Source organism: Anolis carolinensis, unplaced genomic scaffold (assembly GCF_035594765.1).
Source record: "Anolis carolinensis isolate JA03-04 unplaced genomic scaffold, rAnoCar3.1.pri scaffold_7, whole genome shotgun sequence".
Lineage (NCBI taxonomy): Eukaryota > Metazoa > Chordata > Lepidosauria > Squamata > Dactyloidae > Anolis > Anolis carolinensis.
The window spans coordinates 30958299-30983515 of NW_026943818.1; the positions used below are offsets into that span (position 1 = coordinate 30958299).

General features: G+C 37.7%; 2 protein-coding genes across 17 annotated transcripts in view; one reads left to right on the forward strand and one right to left on the reverse strand.

The window, feature by feature from the left end:
- Window positions 1-779: 779 nt before the first annotated feature.
- Window positions 780-25217, reverse strand: part of pias4 (protein inhibitor of activated STAT 4) — a 55454-nt gene continuing 31016 nt past the window's right edge. Inside the window, exons 2-14 of one of the 16 annotated variants that reach the window (XR_010000255.1) lie at window positions 18284-18536; window positions 13822-14323; window positions 12884-12968; window positions 12753-12794; window positions 12570-12660; window positions 8774-8902; window positions 6954-7059; window positions 6293-6366; window positions 6016-6176; window positions 5658-5800; window positions 1966-4258; window positions 1801-1862; window positions 780-1747 (exon numbers count right to left, since the gene is read on the reverse strand). Coding sequence is in view for 3 of the 16 variants with exons in the window: in XM_062960232.1 (XP_062816302.1) it covers window positions 4056-4258; window positions 5658-5800; window positions 6016-6176; window positions 6293-6366; window positions 6954-7059; window positions 8774-8902; window positions 12570-12660; window positions 12753-12794; window positions 12884-12968; window positions 13822-14323; window positions 18284-18325 (1578 nt within the window). In the remaining 13 variants the exon portion in view is untranslated. Of the gene's footprint in view, window positions 4259-5657; window positions 5801-6015; window positions 6177-6292; window positions 6367-6953; window positions 7060-8773; window positions 8903-12569; window positions 12661-12752; window positions 12795-12883; window positions 12969-13821; window positions 14324-17956; window positions 18212-18279; window positions 18537-25217 lie in introns of those variants that run through there. The other 15 variants (XR_010000256.1, XR_010000251.1, XR_010000249.1 and 12 more) reach the window with 15 other exon arrangements.
- Window positions 20767-24588, forward strand: LOC134293269 (forkhead box protein D3-like). Its single transcript, XM_062960373.1, has 3 exons — window positions 20767-21658; window positions 23135-23307; window positions 24020-24588. Exons 1-3 carry the CDS (start codon window positions 21401-21403, stop codon window positions 24213-24215), a joined length of 627 nt encoding a protein of 208 aa, XP_062816443.1. The 5' UTR covers window positions 20767-21400; the 3' UTR covers window positions 24216-24588.

Sequence of the window (25217 nt, forward strand, 5' to 3'; positions counted from 1 at the left end):
GAGGACGAGACATGCGATGGCCGAGAGCACTCCAGAGAGCTCTCAGCCTCTACATGCCTTCCTCAAGCCGTCCTCTCTGCAAAACAACGGGGCCACTCACAACATCCTTACGCCAGAAGGAGGATGAGACATGCAATGCCTCTCAGCTGCTACACGCCGTCTTCAAGCCATCAAGGACAGGACCACTCTCACTGTACTTATACTGGGAGGAGGACGAGACATGCAATGCCTGAGAGCTCTCCAGAGGGCTCTCAGCCATTACATATCTTCCTCAAACCACCTTCTCTGTAAAAGGTTAGGGCTGCTTACACTGTTCTTACATCAGGACGAGCCATGTGATGCCTGAGAGCACCCCGGAGGGCTCTCAGCCACTACATGCCTTCCTCAAGCCGTCCTCTCTGCAGAATGACAAGGATGCTCGTACCGCCCTTATGCCAGGAGGAGGATGAGCCATGAGATGCCCGAGAGTGCTCCAGAGAGCTCTCAGCCTCTACATGCCTTCCTTAGGCCATCCTCTCCACATAAGGATGGGATTGCTCACACCATCTTTATGCTGGGAGAAGAGACACGAGACACCCGAGAGCACTCCAGAGAGCTCTCAGTTCTCATTGCTCACACCATCGAGTGTCTCCACTCGAGAGCACTCCAGAGAGCTCTCAGTTCTAAGGACGGGATTGCTCACACCATCTTTATGCTGGGAGAAGAGACACGAGACACCCGAGAGCACTCCGGAGGACTCTCAGCTCTAAGGACGGGATTGCTCACACCATCTTTATGCCGGGAGGAGAGACACGAGACACCCGAGAGCACTCTGGAGGACTCTCAGCTCTAAGGATGGGATTGCTCACACCATCTTTATGCCGGGAGAGACATGAGACACCCGAGAGCACTCTGGAGGACTCTCAGCCTCTACATGCCTTCCTCAAACTATACTCTCTGCCCATGCCTTAGTTTGCCCATGACTGTGTTAAATTCACCACTGTTTTCATTTTGACCGCCGATACTATTAAATCCATCACAGTTCCCATTGAGATAATAAGCAATACTTTTCAACCCATCACAGTTTCGACAATATTGTAAAAATCCATCACAACGTTAACGTTGATAACCAATAAGAGGTCTTAAATGCATAGGGGGAAAAAAAGAATACGATGGGGAGGGGTGAAGGGTTTTAAATTAGAGATCGGTAAGGAAGGGGTGGGGAAATTATCCGTCGCGACCGCGTTAAGCCTCGAGGGGCGGCACAACCGTCTTTCGGAATGCAAAGTCCGATAAGGAATTAGGAAGAAAGGAGAGATTTTAGAGAAAGAAGGGTCGTATTTTACAAGGATCCACAAGAAACGTACACGGATGTGGAGACACCGAAGCAGTTCGAAGGCCCAGAGTGGGGGGCTGGTTGGGGGGGGGGACCGCCATCCGCATGCCGCCTCCGAGCTGCTCTCGTTGACGGACCTGAATTCTTATATATTCGTTCCTTTGAAACCGAGGTAGTTGGCGAGAAACCGAGAAGGGGAAACGACGAGAAAAAAAGTTCCTCCGCGACTCGCTCCGGAAGGCCCATCGTCCACCCCAACCCAAAAAAGAAGCCCTGAACCCCCGAGATGGAGAACACACACGTCCGCGTCTCCCCCAAAACACGCGACAAAAAGTTATTGCACTTCAAAGGAAAGGAAAGGGTGAGTGACAGGTCGGTGGTTAGAGCTCTTCCTCTTGTTCCGACATCCTACCAAATTATTATTATAACAACCTTAGAGCTCTTCCGCTTGTTCCGACATCCTAACAAATTATTATTATAATAACCTTCTATCCGTTAGAGCTCTTCCGCTTGTTCCGACATCCTACCAAATTATTATTATAATAACCTTAGAGCTCTTCCTCTTGTTCCGACATCCTACCAAATTATTATAATAACCTTAGAGCTCTTCCTCTTGTTCCGACATCCTACCAAATTATTATAATAATAACCTTCTATCCGTTAGAGCTCTTCCGCTTGTTCCGACATCCTACCAAATTATAATAACCTTAGAGCTCTTCCTCTTGTTCCGACATCCTACCAAATTATTATTATAATAACCTTCTATCCATTAGAGCTCTTCCGCTTGTTCCGACATCCTACCAAATTATTATTATAATAACCTTAAAGCTCTTCCTCTTGTTCCGACATCCTACCAAATTATTATTATAATAACCTTCTATCCATTAGAGCTCTTCCGCTTGTTCCGACATCCTAACAAATTATTATTATAATAACCTTCTATCCGTTAGAGCTCTTCCGCTTGTTCCGACATCCTACCAAATTATTATTATAATAACCTTAGAGCTCTTCCTCTTGTTCCGACATCCTACCAAATTATTATAATAACCTTAGAGCTCTTCCTCTTGTTCCGACATCCTACCAAATTATTATAATAATAACCTTCTATCCGTTAGAGCTCTTCCGCTTGTTCCGACATCCTACCAAATTATAATAACCTTAGAGCTCTTCCTCTTGTTCCGACATCCTACCAAATTATTATTATAATAACCTTCTATCCATTAGAGCTCTTCCGCTTGTTCCGACATCCTACCAAATTATTATTATAATAACCTTAAAGCTCTTCCTCTTGTTCCGACATCCTACCAAATTATTATTATAATAACCTTCTATCCATTAGAGCTCTTCCGCTTGTTCCGACATCCTACCAAATTATTATTATAATAACCTTAAAGCTCTTCCTCTTGTTCCGACATCCTACCAAATTATTATTATAATAACCTTCTATCCATTAGAGCTCTTCCGCTTGTTCCGACATCCTAACAAATTATTATTATAATAACCTTCTATCCATTAGAGCTCTTCCGCTTGTTCCGACATCCTACCAAATTATTATTATAATAACCTTAAAGCTCTTCCTCTTGTTCCGACATCCTACCAAATTATTATTATAATAACCTTCTATCCATTAGAGCTCTTCCTCTTGTTCCGACATCCTACCAAATTATTATAATAATAACCTTAGAGCTCTTCCTCTTGTTCCGACATCCTACCAAATTATTATTATAATAACCTTCTATCCGTTAGGGCTCTTCCTCTTGTTCCGACATCCTACCAAATTATTATTATAATAACCTTCTATTCGTTAGAGCTCTTCCGCTTGTTCCGACATCCTACCAAATTATTATTATAATAACCTTAGAGCTCTTCCTCTTGTTCCGACATCCTACCAAATTATTATTATAATAACCTTCTATCCGTTAGAGCTCTTCCTCTTGTTCCGACATCCTACCAAATTATTATTATAATAACCTTCTATTCGTTAGAGCTCTTCCACTTGTTCGACATCCTACCAAATTATAATAATAACCTTCTATCCCGCCCACTGTTTCGTCCCTCAATGGCTTATAAAAACTGCTAAGTGGGGAGTCGCGTGGTGACAAAAAGGAAGAGTTTCCTCTTCCTGTGTGTGTTCTCCTTGTCCTTGGAGGTCGGGAGGCCATTCGAGGGCCGCCTGGAAAAAACAGCGTCCCCAAAAACGACCCCAAAAAAGAGCAAGACGAGAAGGGGGAAAGCGTCAAGGAATGGTCGCCGAACGAGGTAAACGTTCCCCCCTCCCACAAAAAAATAATCAAGACCGCCGGGTGTGGCCGAGCTCCGTCCCGCCCCCAAAATATAAGCAAAGTCGGGCTCAAGACAAGCAAGGAATCGGAGGGGCGGAGAAGGGGAACGAGCGCCGCGAGTGTCTCGGAGCAACTTCCGAACGCGACCGATATCCGAAGAAATCCGATATCCGACATCCAATATCCGATGATATCCGATATCTGACGGGATCCGATATCCGCAGGGCAACGCGACCGATATCCGATGAAATCCGGTATCTGATGAAATCCGATATCCGACGAAATCCGATATCCGACGGGATCCGATATCCGCAGGGCGTTTGTTCCAGACATGCAGCAGCTTCCTCAGTCTCGGCTTGGAACCGGGGCGGGATCGGGGTCAAAGGCTTCCAGTCCCGGAGTCATAAGCACCAAGGTATTCAAGCTTGTTTCGTTTCCCGGGGCGGCCCCTCCTCCGGTCAGCAGGCCGAGGCCAGGCCGTTCTTGTAGGCGCGCCGGACTTTCTGCTTGGGCTCCCCGTCCTCGTCCTCCTCCTCGTCCTCCTCCTCCTCGCCCTCCGAGGACGAGCTGTCCAGCGTCAAGTCCACCACGTCGGCTGGGGCCTTGCCGTTCTCCACGCTGGGGGCCCGCGGAGGCCCCCCGTTGACCTCCGAAGTGGCCTCTGGAAACGCCAGAAAAAAGAAGGGGATGAGAGAAGGCAATGGCAACAGATAGACTACTGTATTTCATCGCATAAGAGTCTTACAATGACTGTATTTCATTGCATAACAGTCTAATGACTATTTCATTGCATAAGAGTCTTACAATGACTGTATTTCATCGCATAACAGTCTTACAACTGTATTTAATCACGTAATAGTCTTACAATGACTGTATTTCATCGCATAACTGTCTAATGACTGTATTTCATCGCATAACAGTCTTACAACTGTATTTAATCACGTAATAGTCTTACAATGACTGTATTTCATCGCATAAGAGTCTTACAATGACTGTATTTCATCGCGTCGCAGTCTTAAAATGACTATTTCATCGCATAACAGTCTAATGACTGTATTTCATCACATAACAGTCTTACAATGACTGTATTTCGTCGCATAACAGTCTAATGACTGTATTTCATCGCATAACAGTCTAATGACTGTATTTCATCGCATAACAGTCTTACAATGACTGTATTTAATCACGTAATAGTCTTACAATGACTGTATTTCATCGCGTAACAGTCTAATGACTGTATTTCATCGCGTAACAGTCTAATGACTATTTCATCGCATAAGAGTCTTACAATGACTGTATTTCATCTCATAAGTCTTACAATGACTGTATTTCATTGCATAAGAGTCTTACAATGACTGTATTTCATTGCATAAGTCTTACAATGACTGTATTTCATCTCATAAGAGTCTTACAATGACTGTATTTCATCTCATAAGAGTCTTACAATGACTGTATTTCATCTCATAAGAGTCTTACAATGACTGTATTTCATTGCATAAGTCTTACAATGACTGTATTTCATCGCGTAACAGTCTAATGACTGTATTTCATCTCATAAGAGTCTTACAATGACTGTATTTCATCTCATAAGAGTCTTACAATGACTGTATTTCATCGCGTAAGTCTTACAATGACTGTATTTCATCGCAGTCTTACAATGACTGTATTTCATCGCATAACAGTCTAATGACTGTATTTCATCACATAACAGTCGCCACTGCGGAATAATTACACCCCTCTTTTTGGGCAACAAAAATTGTATTAGTTTTCCTCGCATAATAGTCGCACCCCCATCTAAGGCTGATTCTTCCTTTCTATCGCCTTCAAAGGTCTTAAGGCTGTTTACAAACTAAAAAATGGAAGTCTGAGGCATAGATCCAAGCTCCAAAGGCTTAGACTTGAGGACCAGACGCCTAGAGCCCGGTGAGACCAAGGCTTTGATGAGTCCCAAGTGCCTAGACTTCAGTCCCAAGTCCTAAAAGCTTAGATTTAAGTCCCAAGGGTCTGGACCCAAATCCCAAAGGCTTAGACCCGAGTCCCAAGGGCCTGGCGGGACCCACCTGCCGAGCTGCCCATGACCAGGATGGGGCACTGCGGGCTGTAGCTCCTCTCCTTCTCGGCCTTGATGGGGCACCACGAGCCGTCCACTAAGTACTCGATCTCGTCGGCGTCCTCGCATTCCGTCAGGATTTTGGACAGGAGCCTAGACAAAAACATGGCCGTCCACTCAAGCGACAGAACCAAGGCAATGTCGGGACTTTATACGGAGAACCGTGAGCATAATGCAGGATTACGGGCCAAAAATTGTATTTCCGTTTTCCTCGCACAATAGTCGCACCCCCATTTGAAGCTGATTTTCTGAAAAATAGAGTTCTCCTTCCTCTGAAATATGAAAGATGGGACGGCCTTTGGGCTTACCCGTCAATCATGAGCTGGTCGTAGGTGGCGGGCTTGTCGCAGACGGGGCACATCCAGGTGGGCTTCTTCTCGTTCATCTGCAGGTAGAAGACGGCGTCGAAGCACTGGAGGTGGGCGCAGGACTCGGCCCGGCACGGGACAGACAGGCGCATCTTCACCAGCTTTTCAAGGGCGGGAGACACACAACAACCAAAGAGGAAACCCGTGGGTAAGAGGGCTGGCGACGCAGGAAGCTCCTTCCCACCATCCCGACTTGCACAAAATATGGGAGACGTACCGGACATATCAAGGAGACCCGGACGCCGGTGGTGGCGATTTCGCTTTCCGGATCCAGGCGCAGCTTCTCTTTCACTGGGATTTCAAAAGTAAACAAATAATAATAATAATAATAAAGACAGACTCGCTTCTCCAAGCGACTTAAGAGATAAAGAACTGGAAGGCAGGTGCACAAGGAACGATCTCATGGGAGGGATTCTGGTTTTTTTATACGCCGCTTGAAGTCCCATTCGCGGGAGAAAAGTAAACAAACAACAACAACAACAACAATAATAATTACGGGCCTGCAGTTAAGACAGACTCGCTTCTCCAAGCGACTTAAGAGATAAGGAACGGGAAGGCAGGTGCACGAGGAACGATCTCATGGGAGGGATTTTTTTTTTTATACTGCTTTGAGTCCCATTTGCGGGAGAAAAGTAAACAAACAACAACAACAATATTAATAATTAAGATAGACATGCTTCTCCAAGAGACTTAAGAGATAAGGAACAGGAGGAAAGGTGCACGAGGAACGATCTCATGGGAGGGATTCTGGTTTTATTGTAAGCCACTTGAAGTCCCGTTTGTGGGAGAAAAGTAAACAAACAACAACATGCTTCCGCCAATCATGCTATTGCCAGTCTGACATGCAACGGGCGGCGAAAGAGAAACATGGGGCTCACCCAGGGCCTTGCATAGCTCCGGGTGTTTGATCCCGATGGTTTTCAACCTCTGCAACAACTCCGCCGACGTCATTTGCCGAACGAGGAAGAGGCCCACGGAATAACTCTGGGGTCGGGATATATAATATTAATAATATTGCAGTATAGTACCATATAATATAGTATATATAGTATAGTACCATATAATAATAAGATATTAGACATAATATTAGTAATAATATTGCAGTATAGTACCATATAATAATATAATATATAATATTAGTAATAATATTGCAGTATAGTACCATATAATAATAATAATAATAATATATTATATATAATATTAGTAATAATAGTGCAGTATAGTATAGTACCATATAATAATAATATATTATACATAATAGTAGTAACAATATTGCAGTATAGTACCATATAATAATAATATATTATATATAATATTAGTAATAATATTGCAGTATAGAACCATATAATATTAATATATAATACATAATATTAGTAATAATATTGCAGCATAGTAGTATAATACCATATAATATATTATATATAATATTAGTAATAATATTGCAGTATAGAACCATATAATATTAATATATAATACATAATATTAGTAATAATATTGCAGCATAGTAGTATAATACCATATAAAATATATTATATAGAATATTAGTAATAATATTGCAGTATAGAACCATATAATATTAATATATAATACATAATAATAGTAATAATATTGCAGTATAGAACCATATAATATTAATATATAATACATAATATTAGTAATAATATTGCAGCATAGTAGTATAATACCATATATTATATAGAATATTAGTAATAATATTGCAGTATAGAACCATATAATATTAATATATAATACATAATATTAGTAATAATATTGCAGCATAGTAGTATAATACCATATAAAAATATATTATATAGAATATTAGTAATAATATTGCAGTATAGTGCTGTATTATTATAATAATATATTATACGTAATATTAGTAATAATATTGCAGTATACTGCAATATAACAATATATTATACATAATATTAGTAATAATATTGCAGTATAGTACCATATAATAATGTATTATAAATATTAGTAATAATATTGCAGTATAGTAGTATAGTACCATATAATAATAATAAATTATACATAATATTAGTAATAATATTGCAGGATAGTAGTATAGTACCATATAATCATAATCATATATTATACATAATATTAATAATAATATTGCAGTATAGTAGTATAGTACCATATAATCATAATTATATATTACATATAATATCAATAATAATATTACAGTATAGTACCATATAATAACAATATATTATATATAATATTAGTAATAATATTGCAGTATAGTAGTATTGTGCTACATTAATAATACAATACATTGTTTATGTACATATATCCGTAATAATATTGTAATGTAATACAACAAAATACAATGTAATAATATATAATATTGTAATATTATACTGATATAATATTATATAATGGTAATACTTTCTTATTATTGTATATGTGTATATTTGAAGTTGCATTGTAATGTTTTTAACTGTGAGCCGCTTTGAGTCTCTGTATGGAGCGATAAAGCGGGATATAAATCTATATAGATAGATTATATATTATTTACATATATAAATAAAGCAAAGGATTTTTTTTTGTGGCAGGGAAAGGGGAAAACAAGAGGTTGGTCACTGCGTTGACACGGCCACACGATCCCATCGTCCCCTCTACTTATACAACCAGGCTTCCAGAGGATTGTTTGTGTATTGTTGTTATTATTATTATGATTATTGTTCCGCACCTTTCCGTAGTTTCCCCAGATGACGGTGATGCGGTTGGTGGCGGAAGACATGTACATGAGTTGCGTGAGGTTGATGGGCCGGCACGGCCGCTTGGGCTCCACCCCGGGCTTGTTGGAAGGGTAGTAGCCCTACAGACAGACAGACAGACAGAGACAGAGACAGACAGAGAGGTAATAATCCAAACAGTACCTTAAAACAAGGTACGGGAATCACAAAATCAAAACACAAGCATAAATCCAGAGGAACGAGACATTTATTATTTTACTCTATGTACTATTATTATTACATTTATTATTTTACTCTATGTACTATTATTATTACATTTATTATTTTACTCTATGTACTATTATTATTATTACATTTATTATTTTACTCTATGTACTATTATTATTATATTTATTTTTTTACTCTATGTACTATTATTATTACATTTATTATTTTACTCTATGTACTATTATTATTATTACATTTATTATTTTACTCTATGTACTATTATTATATTTATTATTTTACTCTATGTACTATTATTATTATATTTATTATTTTACTCTATGTACTATTATTATTATTACATTTATTATTTTAATCTATGTACTATTATTAAATTTATTATTTTACTCTATGTACTATTATTATTATTACATTTATTATTTTACTCTATGTACTATTATTATTACTACATTTATTATTTTACTCTATGTACTATTATTATTACATTTATTATTTTACTCTATGTACTATTATTATTATTACATTTATTATTTTACTCTATGTACTATTATTATTATTACATTTATTATTTTACTCTATGTACTATTATTATTATTACATTTATTATTTTACTCTATGTACTATTATTATTATTACATTTATTATTTTACTCTATGTACTATTATTATTACATTTATTATTTTACTCTATGTACTATTATTATTATATTTATTTTTTTACTCTATGTACTATTATTATTACATTTATTATTTTACTCTATGAACTATTATTATTATTACATTTATTATTTTACTCTATGTACTATTATTACATTTATTATTTTACTCTATGTACTATTATTATTACATTTATTATTTTACTCTATGTACTATTATTATTATTACATTTATTATTTTACTCTATGTACTATTATTATTACATTTATTATTTTACTCTATGTACTATTATTATTATTACATTTATTATTTTACTCTATGTACTATTATTATTACATTTATTATTTTACTCTATGTACTATTATTATTATTACATTTATTATTTTACTCTATGTACTATTATTATTATTACATTTATTATTTTACTCTATGTACTATTATTATTACATTTATTATTTTACTCTATGTACTATTATTATTACATTTATTATTTTACTCTATGTACTATTATTATTATTACATTTATAATTTTACTCTATGTACTATTATTATTATTACATTTATTATTTTACTCTATGTACTATTATTATTATATTTATTATTTTACTCTATGTACTATTATTATTACATTTATTATTTTACTCTATGTACTATTATTATTATTACATTTATTATTTTACTCTATGTACTATTATTATTATATTTATTATTTTACTCTATGTACTATTATTATTACATTTATTATTTTACTCTATGTACTATTATTATTATTACATTTATTATTTTACTCTATGTACTATTATTATTACATTTATTATTTTACTCTATGTACTATTATTATTATTACATTTATTATTTTACTCTATGTACTATTATTACATTTATTATTTAATCTATGTACTATTATTATTACATTTATTTTACTTTATGTATTATTATTAATATTACATTTATTATTTTACTCTATTATTATTAATACTTTGATTATTTTACTCTATTATTACATTGATTATTATACTCTATTATTATGATTACATTTATTTTTTAAAATTTATGTATTACTGCAATTGTTACTTTATGAATTATTACATTTATTATTATACTATAATAGAGTAAAATAATCAATGCAATCATAATACATAAATGTAATAAGAGCAATAATAGAGTAAAATAATCAATGTAATCATAATAATAGAGTAAAATAATAATAATAATACATAAAGTAAAAAATGCAATAATAATAATAGAGTACAATAATAAATGTAACAACAATAATAATAAAGTAAAATAATAAATGTAATAATAATAGTAAACAGAGTACAATAATAAATGTAACAATAATAATAATACATAAAGTAAAATAATCCATATAAGAATACATAAGGTAAAGTAATAAGTGCAATAATAATAGAGTACAATAATAAATGTAACAATAATAATACATAAAGAAAAATAATAAATGTAATAATAATAATAATAGAGTAAAATAATAAATGTAAGAATAATACATAAAGCAAAATAATCAATATAATAATACATAAGGTAAAGTAATAAATGCAATAATAATAATAATAATAATAATACAGTACAATAATAAATGTAACAATAATACATAAAGCAAAATAACAAATGTAATAATAATAATAATAATAATAATAGAGTAAAATAATAAACGTAATAATAATAATAATCATCATCATCTGGCTGAACCACAACACTAGGAGACCACGCTCCAAGACCCAGACTCCAAGTACTTTTGGCTCTACAAGCCAGCTATATCTATCTATCTATCTATCTATCTATCTATCTATCTATCTATCTATCTATATAAAAAGAGTGATGGCATCAGGGCAGCGGACAAAACAACAAAACTACGGGCCCCCCAACCTCGAAATTGGAGAACACAACCCATCATTCACGGTTCTAGGTTGATACAACCAAAAGAAAAGAAAAACAAAGTCCTAATTACAGGGAGAGGAATAATTGTTTTTATCCAATTGCTGCCAGTTTGAAGGCTAAGCTCCTCCAACTTGGTCTCCTAGCAACCCAATAAAAAATTATAAAAAACACTAAAAATTAATACAATAAAATACTATAATAACAGAAAATAACTAAAAATAATACAAGAAAATAATACAATATAATACATAAAAATATAACTTACAATAAAATTAATAATAAAATGCAAATAAAGTCAAATAAAAATTACACAACAATTTTTAACCAATACCACAACCACTTTGCCACAGCAATGCCTATATATATATAGTACTAGCTATGCCCGGCCACGCGTTGCTGTGGCAAAGTGGTGGTGGTATCGGTTAAAACTTGTTGTGGAATTTTTATTTGACGTTATTTGTATTTTTTTAATTAATTTTACTGTCACTTATCTTTTTTATTTATTATATTTTATTATTTTGTTGTATTATTTTTAGTCATTTTGTTATAGTATTTTATTGTATTAATTATTTTAGTGTTTTTCATATTTTTTTATTGTATTATTTGTATTTATTTTTTTATCATTATTTTATTAACACTGGGCTTAGTGGGTTGCTAGGAGACCAAGTGGGTGGAGCTTAGCCTTGTAACTGGCAGCAATTGGATAAAAACTATTATTCCTCTCCCTCTAATTAGGACTTTATTTTTCTTTTCTTTTTGTTGTATCAACCTAGAGGCATGGATGAGGGGTTGTGATGTCAATTTTCGAGGTTGTGGGGTGTTTACTTTTGTTGTTTTGTCCGCTGCCGTGATGCCATCACTCTTTTATATATATAGATATATATAGATAGATAGATAGATAGATAGATAGATAGATAGATAGATATATATATATATATATATATATATATATATATCTCAGCTTTGCCAATGGGTTTAGTTCAAAAATGGGCCGCCGGCATTGACTTACGGGGACGGAACAGTAGCTGTGGTTGACTTTGACGGCGATGTGTGGGGGGTACTGGTCTTCCTGGGGGCAACTGGTGTCGGTGTAGCAGATCCTGGAAAGTACAGCAGGGTCTCCAGTCAGCCCAACTGGTTTGGGAGCCCGAGCCCTCCCGAGCCCACCACCCGATCAGAGGAGGAGGCTTACCTGAGCACCACCTGCACCGACCGGACACCCGGCTGCAACTCCCTGCCAAAGGGAAGCACAAAGGGTCAAGGCTCCGCTTGAGAGAGAGGACAAAATAATCAGAACGGACCCAATCCGACCGGGGCGGATACCTGGAGCTGCGGATGAGGTCCACTTGCCGCGGCGTCAGGGCAAAAACGCACGGGCTCTCCTGCAGCTTCTCACTGTTCTGCGGGACTGGGCGCCAGGAAAGAAAGAAAGAAAGAAAGAAAGAAAAGAAGGAAGGAAGGACAGAAGGCTTTTCAAAAAAGAAGTCAGCAAGGAGGGAACACTCTCTCATCTATATATATAAAAGAGTGATGGCATCAGGGCAGCGGACAAAACAACAAAACGACAGGCCCCCCAACCTCGAAATTTGACAACACAACCCATCATTCACGGCTCTAGGTTGATACAACAAAAAGAAAAGAAAAATAAAGTCCTAATGACAGGGAGAGGAATAACAGTTTTTATCCAATTGCTGCCAGTTTGAAGGCTAAGCTCCGCCCACTTGGTCTCCTAGAAACCTACTCAGCCCAGGGGACAGGCACAGTTAGGCCTCACTTAGGCCTCTTCCACAGATTATCAGATTTGAACTGGATTATATGGCAGTGTAGAATCAAGGCCCTTCCACACAGCTATATAACCCATTTAGAATCTTATATTATCTGCTTTGAACTGGATTATCTTGACTCCACACTGCCATATAATCCACTTCCGTGTGCATACTAAACATAAAGACAACCATACAACAGACATTCAGTACCACCACGACCTCAACAATTTCTCACCAACACCACCAGACAACAACACAGCAACGCGTGGCCGGGCACAGCTAGTTATTATTATTTTACTTTATGTATTATTTTTACATTTATTATTTTACTCCGTGTATTATCATTAATACATTTATTACTTTATGTATTATTACGATTGCATTTATTTATCCGGGCCAAATAGATACGGTATTTTACGGAGCCCCCCCCCCCCCCCGCCCCCGCCCCCGGTGAGTTTGGGGACCCGGTGGTGCCCCTTTGGGAGGGGGACTCACCGAGTTCGGTGGGCTTGAGCAGCTCGTCCAGGATGGTGTAGAAGGGCAGCTTGACCAGGCGCACCTCGGGCTTGACCGGCTTGGCGGGCAGGCGGCCCAGTCCGTTGAGGTACTTCCCGTACAGGGAGGGGTAGTCCATGTTGGGGGCCGGGAGCCCCGCCCGGGGCACGGCGTTGGCCTTGGCGTTGTTGGCGTTGTTGTTGTTTCCGCCGCCGCCGCCGCGGTCGAAGGAGGCGTGGAGGGGCAGTCCGTCGGGGGCGGTGGGTGGGGGTCCGGGGGCGGGGGGCCCGGCGGGGGCCTTGGGGGGCGCCTGGGGCTCGGCGAGCTTGGCGTATCGCGTCTCGTAGATCTCCTTGATCTTCTTGAAGAGCTCGGGGCTGCAGTCGAACTGGACCAGCTGCAGGGCCCGGGTGACCAGCTCGTGCTTGAGGCCGCTCTTGCTCCGGCCCACAAAGCCCAGCAGCATCTGCAGGTCCGACACACGGAAGCTCATCACCATGTTCTGACCCAGGGAAGGAAGGAAGAAAGAGCACACACATCAACACATCAACACACAACAACAACAACAATTGTATGATTCTGAAAGTCCACTGCTTGGAGTCTCTTTGGGAAGAGAAGCAGGATATAAATACAGTAGAGTCTCACTTATCCAACATAAACGGGCCGGCAGAATGTTGGATAAGCGAATATGTTGGATAATAAGGAGGCATTAAGGAAAAGCCTATTAAACATCAAAATAGGTTATGGTTTTACAAATGAAGCACCAAAACATCATGTTAGACAACAAATTTGACAGAAAAAGTAGCTCAATATGCAGTAATGCTATGTAGTAATTACTGTATTTATGAATTTAGCACCAAAATATCACGATATATTGAAAACATTGACTACAAAAATGCGTTGGATAATCCAGAACGTTGGATAAGCGAGTGTTGGATAAGTGAGACTCTACTGTAATAATAATGATACATATGGTTTTATATTATATTGTATATTATTATACGTATAGCAATTACTACATAACATTACCATGTATTGAACTACAGTAGAGTCTCACTTATCCAACATAAACGGGCCAGCAGAATGTTGGATAAGCGAATATGTTGGATAATAAGGAGAGATTAAGAAAAAGCCTATTAAACATCAAAATAGGTTATGATTTTACAAATTAAGCACCAAAACATCATGTTATACAACAAATTTGACAGAAAAAGTAGTTCATTACACATTAATGCTATGTAGTAATTACTGTATTTACAAATTTAGCACCAAAATATCATGATATATTGAAAACATTGACTACAAAAATGCGTTGGATAATCCAGAATGTTGGATAAGTGAGACTCTACTGTACTTTTTCTGCCGATTTGTTGTAAAACATGATGTTTTGGTGCTTAATTTGTGAAATCATAATGTAATTTGATGTTTAATAGGCTTTTCTTTAAACCCTCCTTATTATCCAACATTTTCACTTATCCAATGTTCTGACGGCCCATTTATGTTGGATAAGCGAGACTCTACTGTACTATATTTAGAGTTATCCGCTTTGCGTATCAACACACACAACAACAACAACAACAACAACAAGTATTGTATGATTCTGAATATCCACTGCTTGGAGTCTCCTTGGGAAGAGAAGCAGGATATAAATAATAATAATAATAATAATAATAATACATATGGTTTTATATAATATTGTATATTATTATACTATATTTAGAGTTATCCGCTTTGCATATCAACACACACAACAACCACAACAACAAGTATTGTATGATTCTGAATATCCACTGCTTGGAGTCTCCTTGGGAAGAGAAAAAGCAGGGTATAAATGCACATAAATAATAATAATCATAAATATGGTTTTATATTATATTGTATATTATTATACTATATTTAGAGTTAGTTATCCGCTTTGCGTATCCTTTCAGAAAGAAGAAGCAGGATATGAACATACGTATTCAATAGTAATAACAATAATAATACATATTGTATTATATATGTTATTATATTATATTTAGAATTAGCTGCCTTGAGTCTCCCTTTGAGAGAGAATAAGCAGGATATGATTACACATAATCAATAATACATATTGTATTATATTATATTTAGAGTCAGCAGCTTTGAGTCTCCTTTGAGACAGAGAAAGCAAAATATCAATACACATAAATAATAATATTTTATTAGAATATATTGTGTATTATTATATTTAGGGTTATCCGCTTTGAATATCTTCAGAGAGAAGCAGGATACAAACACACATAATCAATAATAATAATAATAACATGCCAGGGCAATAACTAATAATAATAATATGTCAGGGCAGTAAGTAATAATAATAATAATGCAGTAATATGCCAGGGTTAATAAATAATAATAATGATAATAATAATAATATGCCATGGCAACAAATAATAATAATAATATCTCAGGGCAGTAAGTAATAATAATAATATAGTAATATGCGAAGGCAATTAATAATAATAATAATAATAATATGTCAGGGCAATAAATAATAATATCATCTCAGGGCAGTAAGTAATAATAATAATACAGTAATATGCCAGGACAATGAGTAATACTAATACTAATACTAATACTAATAATAATAATATGCCAGGGCAATAAATAATAATAATAATTTCTAAGGGCAGTAAGTAATAATAATAATACAGTAATATGCCAGGACAATAAGTAATACTACTACTAATAATAATAATAATATGTCAGGGCAATAAATAATAGTAATATCTCAGGGCTGTAAGTAATAATAATACTACAGTAATATGTGAAGGCAATTAATAATAATAATAATAATAATAATAATAATAATAATAATAATATGCCAGGGCAATAAAAAAAAAATATCATCTCAGGGCAGTAAGTAATAATAATAATACAGTAATATGCCAGGACAATGAGTAATACTAATACTACTACTACTACTACTAATAATAATAATAATAATATGCCAGGGCAATAAATAATAATATCATCTCAGGGCAGTAAGTAATAATAATAATACAGTAATATGCCAGGACAATGAGTAATACTAATACTACTACTACTAATAATAATAATAATAATATGCCAGGGCAATAAATAATAATAATAATTTCTAAGGGCAGTAAGTAATAATAATAATACAGTAATATGCCAGGACAATAAGTAATACTACTAATAATAATAATAATAATATGTCAGGGCAATAAATAATAGTAATATCTCAGGGCTGTAAGTAATAATAATACTACAGTAATATGTGAAGGCAATTAATAATAATAATAATAATAATAATAATAATAATAATAATAATATGCCAGGGCAATAAAAAAAATAATATCATCTCAGGGCAGTAAGTAATAATAATAATACAGTAATATGCCAGGACAATGAGTAATACTAATACTACTACTACTACTACTACTACTAATAATAATAATAATAATAATATGCCAGGGCAATAAATAATAATATCATCTCAGGGCAGTAAGTAATAATAATAATACAGTAATATGCCAGGACAATGAGTAATACTAATACTACTACTACTACTACTAATAATAATATGCCAGGGCAATAAATAATAATATCATCTCAGGGCAGTAAGTAATAATAATAATACAGTAATATGCCAGGACAATGAGTAATACTAATACTACTACTACTAATAATAATAATAATAATAATATGCCAGGGCAATAAATAATAATATCATCTCAGGGCAGTAAGTAATAATAATAATACAGTAATATGCCAGGACAATGAGTAATACTAATACTACTACTACTACTACTACTAATAATAATAATAATAATAATATGCCAGGGCAATAAATAATAATATCATCTCAGGGCAGTAAGTAATAATAATAATACAGTAATATGCCAGGACAATGAGTAATACTACTACTACTACTAATAATAATAATATGCCAGGGCAATAAATAATAATATCATCTCAGAGCAGTAAGTAATAATAATACAGTAATATGCCAGGACAATAAATAACAACATGTCAGGGCAATAAGTAATAATAATAATAATAATAATAATAATGTCAGGGCTATGGATACCCCCACAAAAAAGTAACTTTTTAAAAAATGGCTGCCTGGGCAATGAATAATAATACATACCTAGGTATTGTTTTGGTGCCTGGGCTATGGAGACCCTTACCCAAAAAAAGTAACTTTTTACAAAGAGCTGGCTGGGTGCCGAGGGTGCAATTCCGGAAGGGGGGGGCTCGCTTCGGAGCAGTGGGCGGGGCCTGTGGCTGCGGAGGCCCCTCCCCCTCCCCTCGGCCACGCCCCCTTTACCTCAGAAACGGGCTCCCCCCACAGAGCGGCCTTCCCGCCGCGCTTTTCTCCGCGTCCCCGCGTGCGTGTGAACGGGCTCCCTCTCCGCGGGACCCGGACCCGGACCCGCGCCCGCCCGCCGCTCCGCCGCCTCGTTCACTCACTCACTTTCGCCTCCACCAGCTCCGCCGCCATCTTGGCTTCCAGCATCCAACGCGCCAGGGACAGGTGGGAGGGCCCAAGCGGCGCGCCGGCCAATCACACCCCGCGCCGCCTCCGCGTGACAGGGAACGCCGACCAATCCGGAGCCGGCGTTTGCGAAGTGTCTTTTTTTTTCCCCCCTTTTTCTCCTGTGTCTTCACAGCGCATGCGCGGTCCGCCGGCAAGCGCTTCTTGAACTCTCCTCCCCCCCTCGCGAGCCCTGAAGGAATAGAGCGCATGCGCAGAGAAATCAACTTGGAGCCTTGTGGCCACGCCCACCCCCTCGGCTCTTAAAGGGACAGCAACCTTGAATTAATTTAAAGAAATCTCATCAAGAGCATTTCATTATTATTTTTATTATCAGTGAAGAGGCAGGTAATAAATAAATAGCATTATTATTATTATCATTGGAGAGGTAGGTATTAAGTAAATAACATTATTATTATTATTATTGGAGAGGCAGGTAATAAATAAATAACATTATTATCATTGGTAACTATTATTAATCATTATCATTGGAGAGGCAGGTAATGAATAAATATTATTATTATTCTTGGAGAGGCAGATCATAAATAAATAATATTATTATTATCATTGGAGACAGGGAATGAATAAATGACATTATTATTATCATTGGTAATATTATTATTGCAATTGGAGAGGCATGTCATAAATAAATAACATTATTGTTATCATTATTACTATCATTAACATTATTATCAATTATTATCATTGGCGAGGCAGGTCATAAATAAATAACATTATTATTATTATTATTATTATTATTATTATTATTATTGGAGAGGCAGGTCATAAATAAATAACATTATTATTATTATTATTATTATTATTATTATTATTATTATTGGAGAGGCAGGTCATAAATAAATAACATTATTATTATTATTATTATTATTGGAGAGGCAGGTCATAAATAAATAACATTATTATTATTATCATCATCATTGGAGAGGCAGGTCATATATATATATATATATATATACAACTACTCATTATTGATGAGTCAATTTCGACCATATCAAAACGTGAAGATATAGATATATATATGACCTCCCTCTCCAATGATAATAATAATTACTATTTATGACATGCCTCTCCAATAATAGTAATAATATTTATTTATGACATGCCTCTCCAATAATAATAATAACTATTATTATTTATGACATGCCTCTCCAATGATAAGAATGTTATTTATTTATGACCTGCCTCTCCAATAATATTTATGACATGCCTCTCCAATAATAATAATGTTATTTATGACATGCCTCTCCAATAATAATAATTACTATTATTATTTATGACATGCCTCTCCAATGATAAGAATAAGAATGTTATTTATTTATGACCTGCCTCTCCAATAATATTTATGACATGCCTCTCCAATAATAATAATGTTATTTATTTATGACCTGCCTCTCCAATAATATTTATGACATGCCTCTCCAATAATAATAATGTTATTTATTTATGACATGCCTCTCCAATAATAATAATTACTATTATTATTTATGACATGCCTCTCCAATGATAAGAATAAGAATGTTATTTATTTATGACCTGCCTCTCCAATAATATTTATTTATGACATGCCTCTCCAATAATAATAATGTTATTTATTTATGACATGCCTCTCCAATAATAATAATTACTATTATTATTTATGACATGCCTCTCCAATGATAAGAATAAGAATGTTATTTATTTATGACCTGCCTCTCCAATAATATTTATTTATGACATGCCTCTCCAATAATAATAATGTTATTTATTTATGACATGCCTCTCCAATAATAATAATTACTATTATTATTTATGACATGCCTCTCCAATGATAAGAATAAGAATGTTATTTATTTATGACCTGCCTCTCCAATAATATTTATTTATGACATGCCTCTCCAATAATAATAATGTTATTTATTTATGACATGCCTCTCCAATAATAATCATTACTATTATTATTTATGACATGCCTCTCCAATGATAAGAATAAGAATGTTATTTATTTATGACCTGCCTCTCCAATAATATTTATTTATGACATGCCTCTCCAATAATAATAATGTTATTTATTTATGACATGCCTCTCCAATAATAATCATTACTATTATTATTTATGACATGCCTCTCCAATGATAAGAATAAGAATGTTATTTATTTATGACATGCCTCTCCAATAATAATAATAATAATAATAATGTTATATACATATACGTGTATATACATACAGTATATATCTTCACGTTTTGATATGGTCAAAATTCACTAATCAATAAAGAGTTGTTGTATATATATATATATATATATATATATATATATATATATATATATATGACCTGCCTCTCCAATGATGATGATAATAATAATAATAATAATAATAATGTTATATATATATATATATATATATACACACACACACACACACACACACAATACTAGCTTTGCCCGGCCACGTGTTGCTGTGGCTGATGGGAATCCTTTGTTGGCCTGGTGGAATAGCAGTGAACAGCCTTGCAGTCTCAAAGCCTGGCCGTTTTCTGGAGTAGCTGGAGCTTTTTGTTGTATGAACGTAGAGGCATGGACGAGGGGTTGTGCTGTGAAGTTTAGTGTTTTTGGGGTCTAGTTTTGTTGTTTTGTCCTAGGCCAAAACACCATTACCCTTATATATATATATCTTTGAGATTGGTATAGTATCATAGGTTTGGAGGTGTCGCCTCAAAGGCCACCCAACCCAGCCGTCCTTAAGTGTGATTCGTTTGCAAGTCGGGGACGGTGGTGTTGGTGGTGTCGGCGGCCAACCTGTTGCCGAACCCTGTTGCCGGGCATTCCTCCGCCGCCCGAAGAAGAGCGGATTAAGCCGCGTATTTATGAGGCTTAGGGCCCCAAATCCCGCCAAAGCCGCGACTTTGCCAGATAAACAGCCCGCTTTGCGAAGGCGGCCCGTTTGTGAAAACACAATTAAGAACCCAAGGAGGGGTGTGAGGGCCCATAATCCCCGCTAATGAGGAGGAGCAGGCGGCGGCGGCGGCGGAGGCTGGATGGTCATCCTCTTGTCCGGACATGGACGGAGCCAAGCGCCCCGGCGGAGGAGCCTCCTTCACCATCGACTACTTGCTCTGCGACAAAGACAAGACGGCGGAGAACGCTATGGTTGCGGCAAACGTGGCGGAGACAGTGCCCGGCCCGGACCCGGAGAAGCCCAACCAGTCCTACATCGCCCTCATCTCCACCGCCATCCTCTCCTCGCCCGAGAAGAAGCTCCTGCTCTCCGACATCTACCAGTGGATCATGGACAAGTACCCCTACTTCAAGAACAAGGTGGGTGGTGATTTGATACCCCGGAAATAAGACCGTGAGTCGCCGTTACGTATTTCCGTCTGAATAGGAGAATGTCGCTGAGAAGAATCGGCCATCTGCAAGGACGTTGCCCTAGTGCTTTCCCATCCTTGTGAGAGCCTGAACTAGGGAGCATCCAGACACAAGTTAGTGTGCATATGGATTGCGCGGGTTCAGTTGAGTTCTGTCTTAAGAATAGGAGAATGTTGCTGAGAAGAATCGGCCATCTGCAAGGACGTTGCCCTAGTGCTTTCCCATCCTTGTGAGAGCCTGAACTAGGGAGTATCCAGGCACAAGTTTGTGTGCATATGGATTGCGTGGGTTCAGTTGAGTTCTGTCTGCCTAGAGTTTGAGTCCTGTGTTAAGAATGTCGCTGAGAAGAATCGGCCGTCTGCAAGGACGTCGCCCCAGTGTTTTCCCATCCTTGCGAGAGTCTTACTCTCCTGTCTCCACATGGAGAGCTGGAGCTGACGGGCGGGAGCTCACCCGCTCAGTCTGAAGTCAAATAAGAATAGGATAATGTCGCTGAGAAGAATCGGCCGTCTGCAAGGACGTAGCCCCAGTGTTTTCCCATCCTTGTGAGAGGCTGACTCTCCTGTCTCCACATGGAGAGCTGGAGCTGACGGGCGGGAGCTCACCCGCTCAGTCTGAAGTCAAATAAGAATAGGATAATGTCGCTGAGAAGAATCGGCCGTCTGCAAGGACGTCGCCCCAGTGTTTTCCCATCCTTGTGAGAGGCTGACTCTCCTGTCTCCACATGGAGAGCTGGAGCTGACGGGCGGGAGCTCACCCGCTCAGTCTGAAGTCAAATAAGAATAGGATAATGTCGCTGAGAAGAATCGGCCGTCTGCAAGGACGTCGCCCCAGTGTTTTCCCATCCTTGTGAGAGGCTGACTCTCCTGTCTCCACATGGAGAGCTGGAGCTGACGGGCGGGAGCTCACCCGCTCAGTCTGAAGTCAAGTAAGAATAGGATAATGTCGCTGAGAAGAATCGGCCGTCTGCAAGGACGTCGCCCCGGTGTTTTCCCATCCTTCTGGGAGGCTGACTCTCCTGTCTCCGCATGGCGAGCTGGAGCTGACGGGCGGGAGCTCACCCGTGTTAATGTGGGATTTGTGTAGTGATCGTGTTTAAGTGCAATTTTGTGCCATGCTTGTATTGCAACTGATTGCATCATCCTGAACGAACCATCGTGTGGAAAGAGTTAATGGCCAAGAAGCTATGATGACTTTGATGTGTGGCTGGAACTAGGGAGTATCCAGACACAAGTTTGTGTGCATATTGATTCCGTCTGCCTAGAGTTTGAGTCCTGTGTTCGTCTGTCGTCTGCAAGTCTGTTTGTGTTGATTCAATAAAACTTTGTAAATTGTTTAACCTATGTCTGAGTGTCTTTGCGCTCCACTGCTTCCGTACTGAGATGATTTTCTTTCCTTCCTTTGTCCCCTGGTTGTGGGTCTCAGGAGAAGAGCTGGCGCAACAGCGTCCGCCACAACCTCTCCCTGAACGAGTGCTTCGTCAAGGCCGGGCGCAGCGAGAACGGCAAGGGCCACTTCTGGGCCATCCACCCGGCCAACCTGGAGGACTTCTCCAAGGGAGACTACCACCGGCGACGGGCCCGGCGGCGCATACGCAGGTCAGGACCAGCGCGGATACGGGAGGACGCCTCCACCTCCATATCCGCGGAAGTCTTCCCTGGACGGAATCCCCGGGTGGCTGTGCGTTTTCTGGGTTGGGTGGCATTCTCTCCTGACGTTTCACATACATTTCAATAGGGCGAATCTCTCCCCCGCCACCGCTTATCCCACGGCTGCGCCATATGTGGCTTCCACCTGGCCTTCTCATATCCTTTAATGGGCTCTATTAGCGGACGAGGAGGAGGAGGAGGAGGAAGAGGCTCCTTCTCGGTCAAGATCTGACCTCGGTCTGATCTTTCCGGACCACGGGGGAGCCGTGGATCCAAATGGCCTCGACGTGAGGATGGCGGAGTCCCCTTCTTTGGAGGTTCCAAAGCAGAGGATGGGTGGACCATCTGTCGGGAGGGATTGGATTGTGCCTTCCTGTATTACAGGGGGGTTGGACTTGATGGGGTCTCTCCCAACGCTAGGATTCTATCGATCGGATAACAAGCATGGACAAACTTGGGCCATCCAGGCATTTTGGACTTCAAATTGTGGAATTGTGGGAGTTGAAGTCCAAATCATGACCAAGTTTGCCCATGCCTGATCTATCATCTACCTACCCACCTCTATCTCAAGGGACGAGGCTGGATGGCCTTTGTGGCCTCTACCGACACCCTGTTATGCCTTTCGGTCCTCGTAATGCCCCTCTGCTTTCTTCCCTTGCAGGATGGCTGTCAACTTGGGCTACTTCCCTCCGTGCGCCCTCCTGGGCTTGGGATGCTGCCCGCCGGTGCGCCTGGGCCTCTGCTGCCCGCCTTACGGGACCCCCATCGCGGCCACGGCCCTGCGCCCACCTTACTGCCCGCCAGCCTTCCCTCCGCTGCTCTTGCCCTCCTGGCCGCAGCCCCACGCCACCCTCTGACCGACTCTCGGATCAACAAAGAAGGACTGCCTTGCACATTTGGCCTGTTTTTGCGGGCCGTTCCCTGGGGATTCGAACTCTGGACCACCTCTGTTCCCACTAGACTATGTGACTGTATGCCTGACGCTATTCCAGGGCAAATTTCAGTCCAGACTTCGCAGCCATTCTGGAATTATATGGCGTAAAAGAGTGTATACATTTTTTTGGGACACTATTTATTATCCAGCATCTCAACTTCATCAATGGGGAAGTGGGAGGGGCTGGGACCCAATGTGGGCGGGGCTGGCCCAGGACAAAACCTGGATCCAATTCCTGCACATTTTTTTCCTATAGCTATGTAATAAATGTTCCAATATTATTATTGCAAATATTATTATTATGGAGTGCTGCAAATATTATCATTATTATTATTATTTAAAAAATATGGAGTGCTAGAAATATTATTATGGAATGCTACAATTATTATTATTATTATTATTATGGAGCACTGCAAATATAATTATTATGGGGTGCTGCAAATATTATTATTATTATTATTATTATGGAGTGCTACAAATATTATTATTATTATTATTATGGAGCATTGCAAATATTATTATTATGGGGTGCTGCAAATATTATTATTGTTATTATTATTATTATTATGGAGCGCTACAATTATTATTATGGAGTGCTACAAATATTATTATTATTATTATTATTATTATTATTATGGGGTGCTGCAAATTTATTATTATTATTATAGAGTGCTGCAATTATTATTATGAAGTGCTGCAATTATTATTATTATTATTATTATTATTATTATAGAGTGCTACAATTATTATTATTATGGAGTGTTGAAAAAATTATTATCATTATCATGGAACGCTACAATTATTATTATTATTATTATTATTATGGAGTGCTGCAATTATTATTATTATTATTATTATAGAGTGCTGCAAATATTATTATCATTATTATTATTATTATGGAACGCTACAATTATTATTATTATTA

Coding starts and splice junctions, on each gene's coding strand:
- LOC134293269 (XM_062960373.1), top strand. CDS start 21,401: ATGGACGGAGCCAAGCGCCCCGGCGGAGGAGCCTCCTTCACCATCGAC. Junction 21,659..23,134: donor ACCCCTACTTCAAGAACAAG/GTGGGTGGTGAT, acceptor TGTGGGTCTCAG/GAGAAGAGCTGGCGCAACAG. Junction 23,308..24,019: donor GCCCGGCGGCGCATACGCAG/GTCAGGACCAGC, acceptor CTTCCCTTGCAG/GATGGCTGTCAACTTGGGCT.